The sequence below is a fragment of the Lissotriton helveticus genome, chromosome 9 (assembly GCF_964261635.1).
Source record: "Lissotriton helveticus chromosome 9, aLisHel1.1, whole genome shotgun sequence".
Classification (NCBI taxonomy): Eukaryota; Metazoa; Chordata; class Amphibia; order Caudata; family Salamandridae; genus Lissotriton; species Lissotriton helveticus.
The window spans coordinates 623,741,658-623,763,660 of record NC_136070.1 but is presented as its reverse complement, the minus strand read 5'-3'; the positions used below and the strand labels follow the sequence as shown (position 1 = coordinate 623,763,660).

General features: G+C 41.8%; 1 protein-coding gene across 3 annotated transcripts in view; it reads right to left on the bottom strand.

Annotated features, from left to right (window-relative positions):
* Positions 1-22,003, bottom strand: part of LOC144781703 (cytochrome P450 2C20-like) — a 497,936-nt gene that overhangs the window by 430,545 nt on the left and 45,388 nt on the right. For all 3 annotated transcript variants that reach the window (XM_078660677.1, XM_078660679.1, XM_078660678.1), the window contains exon 2: positions 10,745-10,907. In XM_078660677.1, the coding sequence (XP_078516803.1) occupies positions 10,745-10,907 (163 nt within the window). The remainder of the gene's footprint in view (positions 1-10,744; positions 10,908-22,003) is intronic.

Here is a 22,003-nt window from a genome sequence, read left to right as displayed (position 1 = left end):
TTCCATTTAGGGCAGAGAGCTGCCACTAATTCTAGAAAACCTACCGCTTCTACAAAAGAAAAAGGGAGAAGGTCCAGAGCTAGCATTTTAGCCAGCTTAGTGTTATACAGACGCGTCAGTGGGTGGTTGCGTTCATATGGCGCGTCTGAACAAAACATGGTTCTAATGTTGCCCTGGACCAAGCATTTACGGGATGATAATGACTTCTTTGACCCAGTTATGCTCGCTGATTAACTTTTTCGCATTGGTGTCTCACTCGCTCCCACACTCTTAGTGTGCCTCACATGGGGTGTGCTGCTGACAGGGGTACTGGGTGTAAGTGAAGTGTTTGACACGTCTTCTTCCTCCTCGTCATCATCAGATGAAACATCAACGTTTTCTTGACTTCCAATTCGGGCTTCCTTGATCTCCTTTAGGTGCGCATACCATTGGACAGCGTGCTGTCTCCTAAGATGACCTCTCTGGCCGCCGGTACCATAGTTGGTACCAGACTTACCACGACTAACTGCAAGCTTACAAATGCTACAAAGGGCGTACTTTTGCCTTTTTGGGCAAACACTAAAGAAGTCCCAAACTGGGGACTTGAATTGTCTGTGGGGGCCGGAGGAGGCGGCGATACTGGTGGTGGTGGTCATGCTGCTAAGGCCAGATGAAGTGGAGGATGTGGATTGCCGAACTTTAGTACGTTGTGCACTTTCACCACCACTAATTGAGGTCAAGGTGGATGGAGGTCCCTTCTGGCGAGGAAGAAATATGGAAGCGGTACGGGTTGGTGTACTAGTTAACTCCAATGATTGTGGTGTTTTCACTGCCTCCTCGTCGACAACATCATCATCATCACGCTCAGCAGCTTTTCGGGCTAGGTTCAAAATGTCTGTTTGCTGCATGCCCGCTGGGGCTGCAGTGACCTTTATGATGACTGGGTCGTCGTTGTCAGAGTCTTCATCAGCAGCAGTATCCGCCACTTCTTGTTGAGCCTCATCATCACACTCCATAACTCTGAGACTTTGGACGAGCTTCCTTTTACGCTTAACTACCTTTGTCAGATCATGGTGTGCCTCACTCTCAGACGGCAGTGGTGCTGGTTCCCAATTATGATCCGTATCATCAGAAGGAGGTGTGCTTGAAGAAGATGTAGACACCACCCTTGATCTCTTCCTTGCTAGGGGTGTGGAAGACAATGAATGATCATCAGGAGGAGTGGCTTCCTCAAATGATACCTCGCCTTGATTGTCGATTTCCTGATGTGCCCCTACTTCGGGAGGAACAACTATTGTGGGCACTTGTGACCCTCCATGCACCTCTGCTTGCGCATCTCCTTGCGCTGCCTCTCCTTCCACATGTACTTGGGCTTGTACTTGCACATGTGGTTTTTGTTGCGGCTGTGGTTGTTCACACTCATCAGATGAGTTACAACAACCTGTGTTGATTGAGGGACATTGCTGCTACTTTCTTGCGATGAGCCAACATCACTGGTCGATGGTGATTGAACAACTAGACTAAGTGCCTCTGCAGCAGTCAAGGGCTTGGACTTAAGTTGGCGTGGTGGTGGTGGTGGCACTGAGCCCAATGGAGCGGGGGTGCTGCTCCCAGCTTGGTCCCCAGCAGATTCCGCTGCTGCTGCAGGCGTACCTTTTTTTTCCTCCCAAAAAAAGAGGCGGCCGGCCCACCAGTCTCCTTGGTAACTTGCTTCTTCTGCTCCTTACTGGCAACTTTCTTGCCAGAGGAGCTACGGGGAACTTTTTTTGGGGCCATCTTCTTCAGAGCGGGTCAGAACAGCAGGCCGCAGTTGCACGAGTTGCAGAGTTGTCTGTGTCCAGACGTGACGTCGCGTGACGTTATGCTGCACACACACACCGCTGCAGGACTTCTTCCTGGCACTGGTGGTTCTCTTGAGTCTTGTGCACCTAAAAGCAATGGAAGACAGAGGAACATCAGTTCAGTTATACACCCCAATAAATCGAAAAACACAGAAAAATCAGCACAATCCCATGCCATCCATGATGTTTACATTCAAGACACCCCACAGAAAGACTAGGCCCATGCAACACTCACTACCCCTGGGCATAAAGGTTGAAAGCTAGGCAAAATGGTTGCAGACTTAAGAACACTGCCTGCATTCAAAATGGCCCCCTGCCTCCCGGGCACATGGCCAGGGCCTGCCTGTAGCAGCACTCAAAATGGCCCACACCCACATGGCCTGTCTCCATGAACACCCCAAAAAAACGAAAATCACAGAAAAATCAGCACAATCCCAAGCCATCATTGCCCTCCATGATGTTTACATTCAAGACACCCCACAGAAAGATTAGGCCCATGCAACACTCACCACCCCTGGGCAAAGGGCCCCACCAGCAGCCCCAAAAAAACGACAAAAAGCACAAAAATCAGCACAATCCCAGCCCATCCATGGCCTCAATGGTGTTTAAATTCAAGAAGACACCCCACAGAAAGACTAGGCCCATGCAACACTCACCACCCCTGGGCATAATGGATGAAAAGTAGGCGAAATAAGTGCAGGCCTCAGACACTGCCTCTCTTCAAAATGGCCCCTTGCACCCCAAGCACATGTTGCCTGTACCAGCAGCACTCAAGATGGCCACCACCACCAACCACATGGCCAGTCCACATCAACAGTACACCCCAAAAATAAAACGAAAAACACACAAAAATCACCACAATCCAATGCCATCCAGGATGTTTACATTAAAGAGAGTGAGACCCCACAAGCAGACTCAGTCCATGCACCACCACCCCTGGGCAAAGGGCCCACCAGCAGCCCCCAAAAAACTACAAAAAGCACAAAAATCAGCACAATCCCAGCCCATCCATGGCCTCAATGGTGTTTAAATTCAAGAAGACACCCCACAGAAAGACTAGGCCCATGCAACACTCACCACCCCTGGGCAAAGGGCCCCACCAGCAGCCCCAAAAAAACAACAAAAAGCACAAAAATCAGCACAATCCCAGCCCATCCATGGCCTCAATGGTGTTTAAATTCAAGAAGACACCCCACAGAAAGACTAGGCCCATGCAACACTCACCACCCCTGGGCATAATGGATGAAAAGTAGGCAAAATAAGCGCAGGCCTCAGACACTGCCTCTCTTCAAAATGGCCCCTTGCACCCCAAGCACATGTTGCCTGTACCAGCAGAACTCAAGATGGCCACCACCACCAACCACATGGCCAGTCCACATCAACAGTACACCCCAAAATTAAAATGAAAAACACACAAAAATCACCACAATCCAATGCCATCCAGGATGTTTACATTAAAGAGAGTGAGACCCCACAAACAGACTCAGTCCATGCACCACCACCCCTGGGCAAAGGGCCCCACCAGCAGCCCCAAAAAAACAACAAAAAGCACAAAAATCAGCACAATCCCAGCCCATCCATGGCCTCAATGGTGTTTAAATTCAAGAAGACACCCCACAGAAAGACTAGGCCCATGCAACACTCACCACCCCTGGGCATAATGGATGAAAAGTAGGCAAAATAAGCGCAGGCCTCAGACACTGCCTCTCTTCAAAATGGCCCCTTGCACCCCAAGCACATGTTGCCTGTACCAGCAGAACTCAAGATGGCCACCACCACCAACCACATGGCCAGTCCACATCAACAGTACACCCCAAAATTAAAACGAAAAACACACAAAAATCACCACAATCCAATGCCATCCAGGATGTTTACATTAAAGAGAGTGAGACCCCACAAGCAGACTCAGTCCATGCACCACCACCCCTGGGCAAAGGGCCCCACCAGCAGCCCCAAAACAACGACAAAAAGCACAAAAATCAGCACAATCCCAGCCCATCCATGGCCTCAATGGTGTTTAAATTCAAGAAGACACCCCACAGAAAGACTAGGCCCATGCAACACTCACCACCACTGGGCAAAGGGCCCCACCAGCAGCCCCAAAAAAACGACAAAAAACACAAAATTCAGCACAATCCCAGCCCATCCATGGCCTCAATGGTGTTTAAATTCAAGAAGACACCCCACAGAAAGACTAGGCCCATGCAACACTCACCACCCCTAGGCATAATGGATGAAAAGTAGGCAAAATAAGTGCAGGCCTCAGACACTGCCTCTCTTCAAAATGGCCCCTTGCACCCCAAGCACATGTTGCCTGTACCAGCAGCACTCAAGATGGCCACCACCACCAACCACATGGCCAGTCCACATCAACAGTACACCCCAAAAATAAAACGAAAAACACACAAAAATCACCACAATCCAATGCCATCCAGGATGTTTACATTAAAGCGAGTGAGACCCCACAAGCAGACTCAGTCCATGCACCACCACCCCTGGGCAAAGGGCCCCACCAGCAGCCCAAAAAAAACGACAAAAAACACAAAATTCAGCACAATCCCAGCTCATCCATGGCCTCAATGATGTTTAAATTCAACAAAACAGTTGTATCATGCACCCATAACTAACCCTGGTCCTACTGGATACTTTGGCTACCCACAATATATTTTATTAAATGTTCTGAAAAAGTTCCAAAATTGTAGTTGCAGCAACTGTAATGCCCCAAACAAACTTACTTGTGAACATTGATTTCTAATCCAAAAGTGATCCAAAGAAAGTCAAAAAGGCCTCAAATCCAAATATCCAGCAGCACCCACAAAAAGTAATCCTTCCAGGTCAAGGTCCAAATGAAAGTGACCAGCACATGAAGAAAGCACTGGGAGGAGCCTGCTGGACAGGAACAGGAAGTTGGAGACTGTGGGGCACTTCCTTCCTCCCCCCCCCCCAAAATGGACTCCTTGCAAAAAAAAAGGGCATGCAAATGTCAACATGAGAAGTGATTCTGATAAAAATCATCATTTTCTGAAGGTTTATGCTGTTTGCTGGTGGATTTCTTGTGCAGAATTGCAAAATCTCTATTTCGCGAGTGCGAGATTGTTCCTGTCCGCCGCAACTACGTGTTCGCAATTGCGAACTCTCGCGAGGTGTGCTCTGCAAGGTGGCAAGCCGCGATTACGTATTCGCGGGCGCCAAACTCCCGCGGGATCCCGCAGCAAGATCCAAAATGGCGCAGCACTCGCAAAATATGATCGAGAAAAACAACTCGGCAAACGCTGAATGACGGAAAGTGAACGCCGTGCACCATATTGTATCACCAAGCAAAAAATCAGCCGCGGGCGAATTCACGGATTTTCGGCAAATTCGCGAGAGTTCGCGGATTGCGAATTTGCCAAAAATCCGCAAAATCCGCGAGCGGAACGGATTTTACACCCATGCTTAGTTACAATGCCTTGTGGTAAATACCTCTGAGCTAAGGTTAGTTTTTCTTAATGTGTACCTGAGTGCTAGTAAAAATAAGTCTGCCCAGCTGTATACCCTTCGGGATGTACTGAGTGTATGAATACTCCAATATCCAGATGCTGGCCTAATAGTATCAGGTGATTTTAATTTGCAATTATTTCGGTATTCAGAATCTAACTATAAATCAGGAGATTTAGCTAAGAATTGCTGTGACATTATGTCTGAGGCTTGAACCAGCCAGTTAAAAGAAAAATCTGGATCTACTCCCACATTTAAGAACTCTTAGGAAGAGTCAATCATCTATTATACATTTATGTCAGACAATCTGAGAGTACATTTGTCTGATTTTGAGGGAATCGGCCGGCCAGAAAGTGATCACAACCCTCAGGTTGTAAAATTAAATTTTTGGGCAGAATGTCTTCTAAAATCTAAGCATCTTCTCAACACAGCATGTTCTGCATATAACCTGAAGAGGCTGGGATGGAATTTAGCCAAAAAGGAGGACATTATGCAAACAGCTGAGGCATTGATTAAGGAATGTGGTCAGGGTATCCAGGGTGACATGAATATAATTAATACATGGAATTTTATCACAGAGTCTATTGTGGGGACATTTTCAACTGGAAAGACCAGGAAAATTAACACCAATCTGAATATACATAAAATATGGTTTTACCCCAATCTATTAAAGTTAAACTGTAACTTTCTATTCCCGCCCACGTATTAGGCTTAGGTCAGGTACACGGGGTAGGCGTATTTAGAAACACCAGTTGAGTACGTTTAGTCAAATGTATATGTGTATGTAATATATTTTATTCATTTTAAACATCTTATGGCTTAGAAACCATATCAATGTTTTTACAGTATTATTTTATACTATTGCTTTTAATGTATGCACTTTACTTAACTATAAGTATTGCAATAATATCGATCCATTTCTCTTGTATGAGAAAAGAGACTGATCAAATAAATAACACCTTTTTATTGAACACGCCCGTCTCTTCCTTTTCTCTACAATCTGATGAGACTAAGAATGCACGTACTGACTGAGTAAAATAAATTGCCTTTTGTTCACACGACTCTCGAGATATACTCTTGATTAGGGGAGAGCAAAGTTGTCATGTTCTATGGTTGTCAGAAACTAAATCCCTTCTTGTCTAATCAGGGAAGTTAAGTCCTCCTTGAACATTCGAGAAAGTTTCTAGTGAACTCTGAGCTAAGCTGGCAAACCCAAAATTTTAAGTCTAGTATCAACAGTAGTAGACCTAGTTAACGTCTGGTCTAGGCCTTTACTGCTGTAGGTATTATTCCAATGCGCAGAGCCTATTGGGATGATAGGAACTACACTACAAAGGTACTCAATAGAACTTTTGTGAGGCATACACCAATATATTTTGTCAGACCTACCCAGTGTATAAAGAAAACCTGAAGGAACTTAAGAACGCCTACAAACAATAAATATGGAAGGCAAAATTGAAATATCAAACTGGGCTATGGAATAGCCTACTGCCTGCCACTAAGCAAAATAATGTAAAACAATATTGGGGGGTTATTATTAACCTCGCAAGGGGAGGCTGTAGGGCTTTTTCTGTAAATATACCTGAACCCAGTTGGGTAATGTTTATAACCAATTTGTATGGGGTATCGGTTTGGGTGGGAAAACACCCCGACAGGTTTGCTTTAGGTGAGGTAAATAATATATCACTAACCAATGCTGAGAATGAAAAGTGTCTCGATTTGAACTCTAATGATCATGTTATTGACTCTAGTTCTGATTCAAATTTTGATTTAGATATTCCAAGCCGTAATCAGGTATTAACCCTGTTACGCGGGCTGCGAGCAAATGGAGCCCTGGGACCTAATGGGCTACCGAATGCCCTGTTTTGTGTTAATAGTGATCTGAGGGCCGGCATTTTGCATTATTTATTTAGGGAAGTTTTGACATTGGGAGTTGTTCAGGAATCATGGCAAGGTAGCATAGTGCAACCAATTTATAAAAGCGGCCCGGTGTCAAACACCGCTAATTATCGACTAATCTCGTTGACCGATGTCAATGCAAAGGTGTTTGCTTCTTGTCTCCTAATAGAATTGGAAGACTGGGCTATGAAGGAGAGTATTATTCCATTTAATCAGACTGGTTTCCAGAAAGGTCAATCCACTATTACTAATTTGTTGGCTCTAACCCTGCTTGCCGAGAAGGCTGTCTTGAATAAACACAATTTATATATTGCTTTTATTAATCTTAAGGCAAAGAAATTGTTGGAAGCTATTATACTTCTGTATACCAACACTTGGGCTCAAGTTAAGATTGGGGAGGGTAATTCCTTTTCAGGGAAGGTTAGAACATATAATGGCCTGAAGCAGGGCTGTGTTCTCGCCCCCTGCTTATTTAATTTATTTGTATCCAATCTTTCTCAGCATTTGGATGTTGTTAATGGGCATGTTCCTAGGATTGGGGGAGTGCAAATTAGCTACCTCTAGTATGCTGATGATACGATTCTTGTGAGCCATACTCCAATCGGCCTACAAAGACTTATTACTGCCTTTGATGATTATATACAGCAGAATGGGCATTCAACTGAATGTTAAAAAAACAAAGTGATGAAAATTGGTGTAGTCAAACTGAAGTTCAATCCCTGGAAGGCCAGATCAGGTACAATTGATATTGTTAAGACGTATAGATACTTAGGGGTGATATTTGACAATCATATGTCTTTTAAATTTCACCTTAAAGATCTAAGGGCCAAGGCTATGACATTGATCCATGCTTTTAAATGTTTAAAGAAATCACAGAACTGTCAATCATATGAGTTTATTCTTAAAGTATTCAAAGCCAAGTTACAACCTATCCTCATTTATGGTTCTCCCATTACTAGAGGAAAAGATGTGAAGGTGCTTGACTTAGTGATTGTTAAGGTTTTTAAAGCAACTTTTGGAATTGCCAGGTCAGTGTGTCAAGCAGCAATTAGATTGGAATTCGATCTCCAAAGACAGTGCCTGGTATCAAAAGGGTCTTTCCTAAAATGTATGGCTGCAATGTCAACATCAGTCCCTGCATCTTTAGGGAATATTTGTTGGCAACAAATTGATAAATCTGCTTACACGGCTAAATGGAGAGCTTATATTTTAACTTCCCTATGAGATATCGGCCTGCAAATTGAACTGCCAGCTCTGAAAATGCCCAACTATAAATTAATTTAAAAAAAGCATATTAAAATTGAATCGTTTAAATTGGATAAAATTGCATTAGCTGAGAAAAGCTATGCATGGTACTTGATCAATTCATACCAATCTCCACGAGTTCAGCCGTATTTAAATGTTTTCTTGTCTGTAAAGTTTACAAAAATGTTTTTAAGGCTATGTATGAGTATAAACCCAGCAAAGGAAGGCACTCGATCTTGGATCAAAGAGTGGCCGGATTCTAATTGTAAATTTTGCGGATGGCCACAGGAAACTCTTGTACATATAATATGTGTATGCCCGAAGCTGACTAATCTTAGACGTTTACTTTTGAGACCTTATTTTTTGATGAGTGGTGTGAGATCTGCCCGACAGGCATTAACCATGTCATTGTCCGGTGAATCGGTTCCATTACTATGTCAACTGGTAAAAATTTTAATGGCAGTTGAAAAATATCTAATATAGGGCAGATCCCCTCTATTTGTATGGCCTTGGTGTTATTAGTATTAACGGCTTATCCATTTTATTCCTTAATAATTTTTGTTGCAACATTATTAATTTGAAATGTAACAATAGCTGGGTTATCATTGCAGCAAACTGATGTATTTTTTGCACATTAGCACTTTGAAAGGAAGGGGAAATTAATGTTTATTGGTCAGGATATTTCTCTTATATATCTATGGAAATAGTATGTAAAGCACACCGTCACTTTAAAATGTATATTGTGCAATAATATTCTGTGATAAACGATGCAAGGCGGCTAGATTTGGGCTTATCGATAAGTTTTTAAATAGTATTTATGGGACAGTTTTTTGTATTATGTGATAAGAAGATGTTTTGTTTGTAATGTAAATATGTTTTCTCTGAGACATAAGATGTTGTGATTGCAGTGATTTTAATTAATCAAGCAATAAAGATTATATTGTTAAGTATTTCCTTTAGTGGTTTATGTATTTACATGAAAATTGAAAAATAAAAACATATTAAAAAAAAATCAACGGCTTCACTATTAGCTCACCTGATATGTATCCAGCCTCGTGGAGCCTTCTCGGCCACAGCCAGCTGCCTTGCCTACTGAGGAATTTTGACTTCGATTTCAGAGGCTAACTCAGAAGGTAAAACTTTCAACTGGGTCAAAACTGGTTCCTGTATATGACATGCGCTCCACCCAATTTGAAAATAAATCGTTCCTAAGTATTGATGAAGCACAACCAGATGACCGCGGTTCCTGCTGAACGCATTTTGCCACCATTTTTATTTTAAACTTTATAAATCCATATTTCCGATTCCCCATATTGGATTTTAGGTTTGTTTTGGTGTTGTTTTGTTCACATTGGATTGGGCATTTTAATTTTGTTGTGTTTTCAACTTTTTAACTGTTTTGGTACTTCTAAATACTTCTCATATTTTCTGCGTTAAGCCTGTCTGCTCTGTGCCACAGCAACCAGGGTTTGAACTCAGGTCTAAATTAATGAAACCTTAACTGGACCCAACAAGAATAGTGACCTTATTACTTAAGATGGATTGCCATCCATCCCCAACTAGTAATCCACTATCTCAAAGGCTGCTATTGTCAGAGCCCAGATTTGGGCTCCTTTTCCTAACTTCATTTGTTTAACTCCCTATATGGAGAATATCTACCTGAATCTTATTCGAGTTATGTTTTATTAAATGTTTAATCAACTTCTCGTAATTTACAAACTTAGCTCCTTCAAGAAAAAGAGTAGTTTGACCAATTTTAGCAATACATTCAGTATGTAATTTGAGAGGGGAGTGGTGTGACCAATAACTTCTAAATATACTTTTAGCAATTAAGAATTGTCCATCAACATATAACTAGCAATGGGTGGAATGATTAACCACAGGCAATGTAACATCAATCAATTTAACATCACTTTAAACATCAAAACCAGGAAATTTATTTGAGTTCAAGGAAAAAAGACCACATGATATAGATATATATTTGAAAACGTAATTATTATATAAAATGCGGAAGAAATGTCACCTTCAACTTCAACATTCACAATCTTGAATTCTAACTCAGTTAAATCAGCTACTAAATGTGTTCCCAATGTGGTGATTCTTATGTTGTGTAACCAAGCTATCTAAAGAAAGCACTTGGTGACAATAAAACATAATTAAATAATGAAATCACTAGATAAATACATATTACAAAATTCAAGAAATCAGTGTGGGTTTCAATACTTTTTTACAGCTTCATTGTGAGATGTGATGCACTATCCCGTAGATTTTGTTTCATGGGTAAAAAAGTATCAATTATTTACCATATCCTTTGGTGATTAAATGGAACACTGGAAAGTGTCCACGTCCACTAAAGTCATCTGCCTGGTCCACCAAAGCTTCCTTCACCGTGTCATAACCACAAAGCACAAGCAGTGGTCGAGAACCAATGTGGATCGTAAAGACTGTGCCATACTTTTCACCGAGCTACGGACAAAAAAGAGATTTTATCAAGGTTAAATAAATAAATAATGTAAAATACCAGTTACCGTCATGATTTTTTGGTAGATCGCAAGCATACCAGACAAGAGGTTTATAAAGTTATTGCTAGGCAATTTTATTTGATGCTTGTTAGTTGCTCAAGTGATATAAAAAGTCTATAATATTACAAGGCACATTTTTATGATTATTTGAAACTGCAAATAAAAAGCTTGGTTATTTTTAGAAGGCACACATCAGCACTGATTTTGTGTATCCTTCAGGTTTATAGTTATTTCCTTTCTTTTTGTACTTTTTTTTAAATTAAAGTGAAGTATTCAGTTAGTGAAAAGGCAATGTGTTTTTGAGTCTCATATATCAGAGGTCAATTTACATTGCTGTGTCAGTCAGTCAGTCAAAACACTTTTATTCGATTAGTTAAGATCATAAAAAGACACAGATACAGACAATTCATAACAAATATAGCTTAAATGATGTTCATCAAAAATGTAAAATCATAAAAATTCATCTTATATAAGGGAACAGATCATAAAATAGCATAAAACTCATTTTATAAAAGTGCAGTCAAACAGGAATGGTCGGGGCACAAAAACTCTTAGGGGTTTATTAGGATGCCGCCCGCCACCCTTTCGGTAATGTGGACCGCCCGCCTACAGGGCGGGGGTCCCGATTTTGGCATTAGGATGCGCCCGCCACACAGGCAGGTGCATCCTGTATATTTACCATTGCGGCGGGCGGAGCTGAAATCTCCGCCCAACGCAATGGTAAAAATGAACGTTGTGCATTTCAAAGAACAACATGACAGGCACCGCGCGCTGCCTGCTATGTTGCACTTTGAAATGCGGGGGGTACCATAGGTACCCTCCATGTGCAGCCCCCAAGCCCCAAACTCCCAGGGGGCCCACAAGGGGCCCCCGCAGGGAGTCTCCGCATGCCTTTCCGTGGCGGCATTGCCGCCACGGAAAAGCATTTGAAAATGCCCATAGTAATATGGCGGGCGGTGTCTAACAGACACCGCCACCATGTAACTCATTGTCTGCCCCGGCCGCAAGGCGACCGGGGCGGAAAACAGGTGGGCGGTGTTTGACACTGCCGCGGTCCCCCCGCCATCCAAATATGGCGGGGGGAATTGGGCAGTGGATGTCGGGCGGATTTCCTCCGCCAGGCTGGCGGTGGCCACCGCCAGCCTGGTGGAGGAAATCCGCCCGACATCGTAATGGCCCCCTTAGTCTTGATTCGCACAGCGGCCACTAAAAAGCTTGCAACATGAAATATATCACGGGCACTACTCAGCAACTGCAAATAAATGAGGGCTGGCCTGACCTGTATGAACCCCGCCTCCCTCAGAATAGGCATCAAATATTTTTTACAGATATCAGAGTAATGCTCGCAAAACATAATAAAATGTAAAGTGTCTTGTGCAGAAAAGTTATCACACTTACATGGGTTAGAGTTTTCTGGCTTACCCCATATTGGGAAGTAACCCAATGTAAGGTGGATAAATTAAAACAAAATCTAATCAAGAGGTGCCGATGAAAGGGTCTCAGTCATTACTAGTTTTAGATAAGGCTCAATCGTAGGAGAAGTAACCAGTAAATAGTTTGCTTTTACAAGGGGTTTATTCAGTTGCTGCTCCTACCTTTCCAGAACTAGCATATTTAAAAAACAAATTTTGGTCCAACCCACATCCTCTCGCTTGATACAGTCCTGAGAAGAATAAAGCTCAGGGTGCCCTAATCTTGTAAACATTTTTTTAAAATAGGTCAGCCATGGGACCTTACAAGCTCTATCCAGGGCTAAACAATCCTCTAGGATCAGGTGATTCAATGAGATTTCCTGTTTGAGCCACGTCTTGAGCCAACAAATCAAAGGGGCCATTTACAATAGGTCTGTAACATACCCCAGTCACAATTCTGTGTGGATCGAGAAAGTCGGTGTGGACTGTGGCACAGATAGCAGAACTCTTAAAAATTAATTTTCCACCACCTGTATCCTATCTTGCGGCATGTAGCCCCAGATCGTGGAGCCATATGTGGCAATTGCTAAGCACTTGGATTTGTAAACTTTTATAATTGCCTCCATTGGTCTAGCCCCCAGACATTTTACAAATCCCATAGGAGCCGAGGTAGATATAGCTACCGCATTACTTTTCTGCTTCTGCTGGGGACCCCAAGTACCTCTTTCGTTAAATATGACCCCATGGTACGTAAAAATGGGGACCCTCTTGACCTCAGCACCGCAGCAAAAAAATGCCTTCATTTTCTGTTTTCGGCTTTTCTCCCCTACAATCATAACCTGAGACTTGTTTATATTTTATTTCAGGTCTAATGACATCATAAAATTACCAAAGGAGTCCAAAAGTTTTTGCAAACTTACCAGGTACGGGCCAGTAGGACCGCGTCGTCAGCGTATAGAAGTACCGGAATAACAGTATCTCATATACGTCCAAAGAAGCCTCAGCTAGCGATTTCTCCAGTGCATTTATGTATAGTGTAAAGAGAAGGGTGGCCAAAATACACCCTTGCCTGATGTCCCTCTCTGAACTAAAGTGGCTAGCGCATCTTCCCTCCTGTGTGACCCCCACTGAAGCTAAAAGACCACAGTGTAGATGAGCTAAAAAGTTGACCAAAGACAGATCAATACCCAAATCCAATAAAATTTGCCAAAGCTTTGACCTGTTCACCAGATCAAAGGCTGTTGAGAGGTCCATAAAGCCCATGTAAAGGGACTCCTCCTTGGCAATTGTATATTTGCTTATTAGAAGCTGTAGGTTCAAGCATTGATCTAAAGTACTTCTCTTCGGTCTAAAACCATATTGTAAATCTGAGAGGACCCCTCTGCCATCCAACCAATCCGTAAGTTTGTGAAGGATGACTCTGCCCAAGATTTTAACTGCAGAGTCAATCAGGGAAATTGGTCTATAGCAAGAGGGGTCCCATCTCTGCCCCTTTTTAAAAACTGGGATAATGGTTGATCTAGCCCATGATACAGGAAACCCATTTGCTCCTGACACGTTGAACACACTTGTCAGGACCTTAGCCCAAAGTTTAGAAGCACTTTTATAGAGATCTGCTGGCACGCCGTCAGGGCCAGGCGCTTTGTTCTTTGACGTCTCTAAGATTGCTCTCTCTACTTCATGCACTTAAAAAACTAAGGGGGAAGCTGACTGCATGAAAGATGCGTCCACTAATGGGGGTCTCCTGGTCCAAATATCAATATATGGACCTAAAGTGTGCTAACCACTGTTCATCCGGAATATTACATTCCAGAGGAGTGTTATCTGATCCAGAAAAAAAATGATGGTTAACAGTAGACCAGAATTTTTCACTATCCTTTAGAACTTCGTCTGATAAAAGTTTATTCCAGGCCTCATCTTTGATCTATTGTTTACGGAGTAGGATAGCCTGTTTATATGAATTTCTTAAAGTTACAATCCATGCCCTGTCTCTAGGTCCTGCTTTCAGAGCCTGGAGCAGGGAAGAATGAGCCCGGAAACAGCTACTGTCAAACTATTTTTCACCATAACTAGTTCTAGATTTAGTTTTCACCATCAGGTCATTCGTTATCTGATTACATATGGCAACAAAGGCGTCCAATATCTTCAACCTTGAGGCAGAATTATCTAGGCATGTGGCTACTTCCATCTTCACCTTGGGCAACAGTTCTTGTAGGAAGGATTCCGGTAATACCTTAGACCATTTGAGCCTCCTTCCTTGATCCTTTATTGTCAGATGGCTAGCTCCCAAGGTTGGACATGCCTTAAATCCCAGAGCGGTCCCCGAGTCTACCTCTAGGACCACCGGATTATGATCACTAAAAACAGACAGTACAACTTTATAAGATAAAACCCTATCCAAAGCAAAAGATGACAAAAAAATGTAATCAATAACAGTACCCGTGTCTCTCCCTTCAAAAATCGGGGCCCTCGGACCCCCATCAACACAACCTGACTCAAAGAAGTTCATAATTGACAAGAAGTTCTCCAAGGCCTCTCCTTGTTTCGTGTTTTCAAAGTGTGGAATAACAGCATAGGGGGGGCATTGGTGAACTTCTGTATTGCAGTTCAAGCTATAGGGGTGTATATTAAAATCGCCCATTAAGATAACATCGATTATAGTGTTTTGTTTGGATTTATATTCCAATAAGAAATCCTCCAGGGATACAAAGTGTTGATTAATAAAATCATTCTCCCCGGAATTATAAAAATTAATAAACAGCGTTTTTGGTGTTTTAGACAGAGAGAGCTCCACTATTAGGCAATTCGAAGATCCTGACTCCAGCTGCTTCAGGGTGCCCTCCAATTTTAAGTGAGAAAAGAAAGACTAATCCTCCCTTCGCTCTACCTGCCAACCCTGGGACTGCCGGTTTGCCAAATTGACTATACCCATCTAAGAAGAAATTGTTTGTTATGTCCCAAGTTTCCTGAATGGCTATAATGTCATACAATTTTAAAAAGGCCACCCAGTTCTTGTCGTCTTTCTTCGACCTTAATCCTGCGATATTCCAGCTTAGAATCTTACAGGAGGTAACTTGGTTCTGGACATTCACTCCCATCCTTATGGGCTGATTAACATCTTCTAGTCAATCATTCTCCTCCAAATGGGATAAAGGAGAAAAGTGATTAGACAGGGCTATATCAATAACCTGTTAAGCCCTTGCTTGCACTTGTGGGGACACTTCTATACCATTAGAGGTCTGATGAGTCTTGCTCACCATTTGGGACCAACCAGAGCTTTGGGCAGTATTTAGGATTGGCTTCCTCCTCCTCACTGGCGAAGATGGAAATGTAGAATGTGCCTTTATCTGTACGTCTAGGGGAGGATAAAAGAACCCCAGGGGCATTGGTCTTATACCACTGTTAGTAAAATCAGAACAATCTGGTATAGAGTCAAAATATCGAGTTTTTAATATCGACTAGACATAATATCGAGTAAAAAATATAGAATGGACATAATATCGACTAGACATGATATAGACAACAAAAATATCGAATTTAAGGTAAGTTAATATTAATTTTTATTTTTTGTGTAATATAATTCTGTAGCAGGTTGTAGGTTTATAGGGGAATAGGGTGGGAAGTAATTTAATTATAATTAATTAAATGTTATTTTATTTATTGTTATTTATTTAGGATTAATTGTTAATTAATTATTAATTGGTAATTAATTAAAATATAATTGGTAATTAATTTTAATTGATTAATTGATAAATATTTTAATTTTAGTAATTTATTTTCTGTAGCGGGTTGTGGGTTTATAGGGGAATAGGGTGGGAAGTAATTTAATTATAATTTATTAAATATGTTATTTTATTTATTGTTATTTATTTAGAATTAATTGTTAATTAATTATTAATTGGTAATTAATTAAAATATAATTGGTAATTATTTTAATTGATTAATTGATAAATATGTTAATTTTAGTAATTTATTTTCTGTAGCGGGTTGTTGGTTTATAGGGGAATAGGGTGGGAAGTAATTTAATTATAATTAATTAAATATGTTATTTTATTTATTGGTATTTATTTAGAATTAATAGGTAATTAATTATTAATTGGTAATTAATTAAAATATAATTGGTAATTAATTTTAATTGATTAATTGATAAACATGTTAATTTTAGTAATTTATTTTCTGTAGCGGGTTGTGGGTTTATAGGGGAATAAGGTGGGAAGTAATTTAATTATAATTAATTAAATATGTTATTTTATTTATTGGTATTTATTTAGAATTAATTGTTAAATAAATATTAATTGGTAATTAATTAAAATATAATTTGTAATTTATTGTAATTGATTAATTGATAAATATGTTACTTTTATTACATTATTTTCTGTAGTGGGTTTTGTGTTTATAGGGGTATAGCTTGGGAAGTAATTTAATTGTAAGTAATTATATTTTTAAAATATTTTTTTGTGTCTAATTTTTATTTATTTTTATATTGTAAATTAATTTATTGGTAATCGGTAAATAATTAGTATTAGTAGGTAATTTTTATTATTAGTTAATTTTTATTTGTAATTTTAATTGATTAATTATTATAATTGATAAAATGTTAAAATATTTTAATTATTTTGTAATTGGTATTAATATTTATGTTATTTATATTTATATATGAAGTATTTACTTTCCCTACTATTGCACTCACTGGAGTGGGAATAGTAATTTTTACCCCTACGCTATCCAACGCTTTCCCTACTGTTGCACTCACTGGAGTGGGAATAGTAATTTTTACCCCTACGCTATCCAACGTTTTCCCTACTGTTGCACTCTCTGGAGTTGGAATAGTAATTTTTACCCCTACGCTATCCAACGCTTTCCCTACTGTTGCACTCTCTGGAGTAGGAATAATAATTTTTACCACTACGCTATCCAACGCTTTCACTACTGTTGCACTCACTGGAGTGGGAATATTAATTTTTACCCCTACGCTATCCAACGCTTTCCGTACTGTTGCACTCTCTGGAGTTGGAATAGTAATTTATACCCCTACGCTATCCAACACTTTCCCTACTGTTGCACTCACTGGAGTGGGAATAGTAATTTTTATATCTACGCTATCCAACGCTTTCCCTACTGTTGCACTCTTTGGAGTAGGAATAGTAATTTTTATCCCTACGCTATCCAACGTTTTCCCTACTGTTGCACTCACTGGAGTGGGAATAGTAATTTTTACCCCTACGCTATCCAACGCTTTCCCTACTGTTGCACTCTCTGGAGTAGGAATAATAATTTTTACCACTACGCTATCCAACGCTTTCACTACTGTTGCACTCACTGGAGTGGGAATAGTAATTTTTACCCCTACACTATCCAACGCTTTCCCTACTGTTGCACTCACTGGAGTGGGAATAGTAATTTTTTTCCTTACGCTATCCAACACTTTCCCTACTGTTGCACTCTTTGGAGTAGGAATAGTAATTGTTATCCCTACGCTATCCAACGCTTTCTCTACTGTTGCTCTCACTGGCGTGGGAATAATAATTTTTACTCCTACGCTATCCAACACTTTCCCTACTGTTGCACTCTCTGGAGTGGGAATAGGTATTTTTACCCCTACGCTATCCAATGCTTTCCCTACTGTTGTGCTCTCTGGAGTGGGAATAGTAATTTTTACCCCTAAGCTATCCAATACTTTCCCTACTGTTGTACTCTCTGGAGTTGGAATAGTAATTTTTACCCCAACGCTATCCAACGCTTTCCCTACTGTTGCACTCACTGGAGTAGGAATAGTAATTTTTACCTCTACGCTGTCCAACCATTTCCCTACTGTTGCGCTCACTGGAGTGGGAATAGTAATTTTTAACCTTACGCTATCCAACGCTTTCCCTACTGTTGCGCTCTCTGGAGTGGGAATAGTAATTGTTATCCCTACGCTATCCAACGCTTTCCCTACTGTTGCACTCTCCGGAGTGTGAATAGTAAATTTAACCCTCTCGCTATCCTACGGAAAAAATATTGTATATGTTATGTTAATAATATGTATATATATATTTATATATAATGTTCCAATTTTCGCCCCAATCCAGTGGCAAGGAATAAACCGTACTCACACGGGGGGAACGTTGGTTATCGCTTCTTTTATTAGAACGCAAACAGACGCGTTTCGGCTGGAAGCCTTCCAGCCGAAACGCGTCTGTTTGCGTTCCATTAAAAGAAGCGATAACCCACGTTCCCCCCGTGTGAGTGCGGTTTATTCCTTGCCACTGGATTGGGGCGAAAATTGGAGCATTATATACTAGTGGACTCCCACTGCCGCTTGCCGCACCCGCCGAGGAGTGCTCTGTATCGAGGTGGGAATCGAGCGGAAAAAAAAAAAATATATATATATATATATATATATATTACCTACTGGCGGTCGCCAGTAGGTATATATAGTTAGGATTTTTTCTCTATGGGTTTTTTGAAAATTCTATGTCTAATAACTTTGGCGTTTGTGGACGGAATCGGCTGAAATTTTCAGGAAAATGGCACATTTCGTTTCTGAGCAGCCCTTGAAAATTTGGGGGGGGTTCGTCCAGTGGGGGCCGAGAAAAAAGGGGGGTCCCAAAACGTGTTTTTAACATTGAGTTTTCCATAGGGCGGTTGGCCTCACTTTTAGCCCGAACGGCTGAATGGATTTGCACGAAACTTGGCAAAATTGTAGGGACTGGTAGCCCGATGTGCCTTTTGTAGGTCTCAATATATGTGCTCCAGTGGATTTTGAGAAATTAACGTTTAAAAAAAGATATATATCTGTAACAGCGGACCGGTTAGCGCTCTGGTTCGCGGACTTTTCGCGCAACGGAGCTTTGTGAAGCGAAGCTGATTGGTTCTCCGGCGTCTGTCAACATTCCAAACAGTCCGTAGCGGCCGCCATCTTGTCTCTCGGTAGGATCGAGAGACAAGAGGAGGTCAAAACAAAGGGGGAAATAACTATAAGGGGGCATAGTAGATCCTCGCTGACCCCCTAGGTTTGATGTGGAGGTTTTAAAAGGGCCCCGCGGGGCAAAAAAAAATAATAATAATAATAATCGAACGGCTGAATGGATTTGCACGAAACTTGGCAAAATTGTAGGGACTGGTAGCCCGATGTGCCTTTGCTAGGTCTCAATATATGTGCTTCAGTGGATTTTGAGAAATTAACGTTCAAAAAAAGATATATATCTGTAACAGCGCACCGCTTCGCGTACTTTTCGCGTTACGGAGCTTTGCGAAGCGAAGCTGATTGGCTCTCCGGTGTCTGTAAACATTCCAAACAGTACGTAGCGGCCGCCATCTTGTCTCTCGGTAGGATCGAGAGACAAGAGGAGGCCAAAGCGAAGGGGCAAATGACCATAAGGGGGCATAGTAGATCCTCGCTGACCCCCTAGGTTTGATGTGGAGGTTTTAAAAGGGCCCCGCGGGGCAAAAAATAATAATAATAATAATAATCGAGCGGCTGATGACCATAAGGGGGCATAGTAGATCCTCGCTGACCCCCTAGGTTTGATGTGGAGGTTTTAAAAGGGCCCCGCGGGGCAAAAAAAAAAAATAATAATAATAATCGAACGGCTGAATGGATTTGCACGAAACTTGGTAAAATATTAGGGACTGGTAGCCCGATGTGCCTTTGCTATGTCTCAATATATGTGCTTCAGTGCATTTTGAGAAATTAACGTTCAAAAACAAGATATATATCTGTAACAGCGCTCCGCTTCGCGGAGATAAAATTATATCTGTATTACCTAGCTGTTGCTAACACCAGTTAGCGACGGCTAGTAGGAGATAGCGACCATCTTGGGTCCCACTTTGCATGTGAGTGATATTTATCACTAATGACATGCAAAGTGGGCATGCCAAGATGTTAGCGACTGGAAACAGTCGCTAACATCGCTATCTCCTATTATCAACTTTTGGAAATATTCGAGATAAGTGCGAATATCTCCAAAAAGTAACAGCTGCCCTGAGCAGTTCTTAGCCATGTTATCCAATGGGAGGTGGATAACATGGCTAAGAGCATTAGCTCGGTAATGCATGAATATCGCGGAGTTTTCAGCGATATTAATGCATTGCGCTCGTTTTTTATCGTATTTGCGATAAACCTTGATAATAGCAAGGTTTATCTGCGATAATTTCTGACGGTAAAAAAATCTTTGCAATGCATCGTTAGGGATAAATATCGCTTAACTTTGGTAATATGCCCCAACGTCTGTTAACGTTCGATTCGAAGGAAATCAGGAATTGTTGAAAAACATTGTGTGCGCCATCTTGTCTTTTTTCAAATGCCACACTTTTGTCGTGCACGGCAGCCATTTTAGATGCCTTGACCAGATCCACTCTGTGCACGCTGTCGATCCTTAGCATGGCTCCCCACCCTCGCAAGCATCTCCCCCAGGCAGTGGTCACCCCCGCTCTCTGTTTTATGCATGGGTAATAAACCTCCCCCCATCTGCGCTGTTCTTCCCTGAGAATCACACCCTGTGCCCGCCCGACACCTCCCTTTCGCCCTATTCACTACCGCACCCTCTGACACTCCTTTTCCTCTGTGTCCGATTGTCCAGGCCGGTCCTAGGCTATCAGCTAGCCCTGCAGATGTAGTTTATGGCCACAGCTGTAAAGAATCACCCGTCTTCAAAGGAGTTATAATAGATCAAGGCCCACACTCGATGAGATCCGTCACAGCAGAAGCGTTGCTATTATCTGAAAACCATCCTGTATTGTGATTGGGGAGGGGACCGAGCGTGAAGCGGAAGATTCCAGGGATGACTCTTTGTACATCAAAGTTTTTACAATTATGTGTCACATTAAAAATATATAGCACTCCGACAAAGTAGTAAGATTATAAAACTTTAATAATTTATAAATATATACAAGAAAACAAAAATAGTAATAACATATAAACATTTTTAGAGAAAAACAACGAAGTAGCGGTCGGCTGTGCGAATAGTCCCAACGCAGCACAACGTCCAGATTTCCGGCGTGGGGCGTCGCGGGGGGTGGGTCATCAGTAGCAAACTGTTGTGCGAATAGTTCCAAGGCAGCAGAACGCGCCGAAATCTAGATGACACGAAAGTGATGTCTAGTAAGTTGCCACCCAGCAAATAACGGCGTGGGGCGTCGCGGGGGGTGGGTCATCAGTAGCAAACTGTTGTGCGAATAGTTCCAAGGCAGCAGAACGATGGCACCAAGGTGATGTCCAGTAAGTTGCCGCACTGGTTTTGGTATCCTACAATGCTGCTCCGAATAACGGCGTGGAGCGCCCCGGGGGAGGCGGCGTGAACGGGCCTCTCCAGGTGGAGTCTCATCTGTTTTAGTGGGGCGCCCCTTTACCGTTTCAGTTGCCATTCCGTCCGCTTTTGGTCCACTGTGTCAAAATCCGCCATTCAGCTGAGTTGCGCCCACTCTTGCGGTGCAGCGATAGGCGGCTGTCACAGGACTCTCAAAATGGCGGCAGGCTGTTTCCTTTTTGGGCCTGGTCCACTGAAATGGCCCTGGGACACCTTGGAAATCGGACGCTTGTCTGCTAGGTCTTGGACCCCATTCTCGAAAGCGTCCCCTCCGCCTTGAGAATTCATCAAAAGTTTTGGGGGCTCCGACTCCTGCAGGCTTCTGGTGGGGAGCGGCT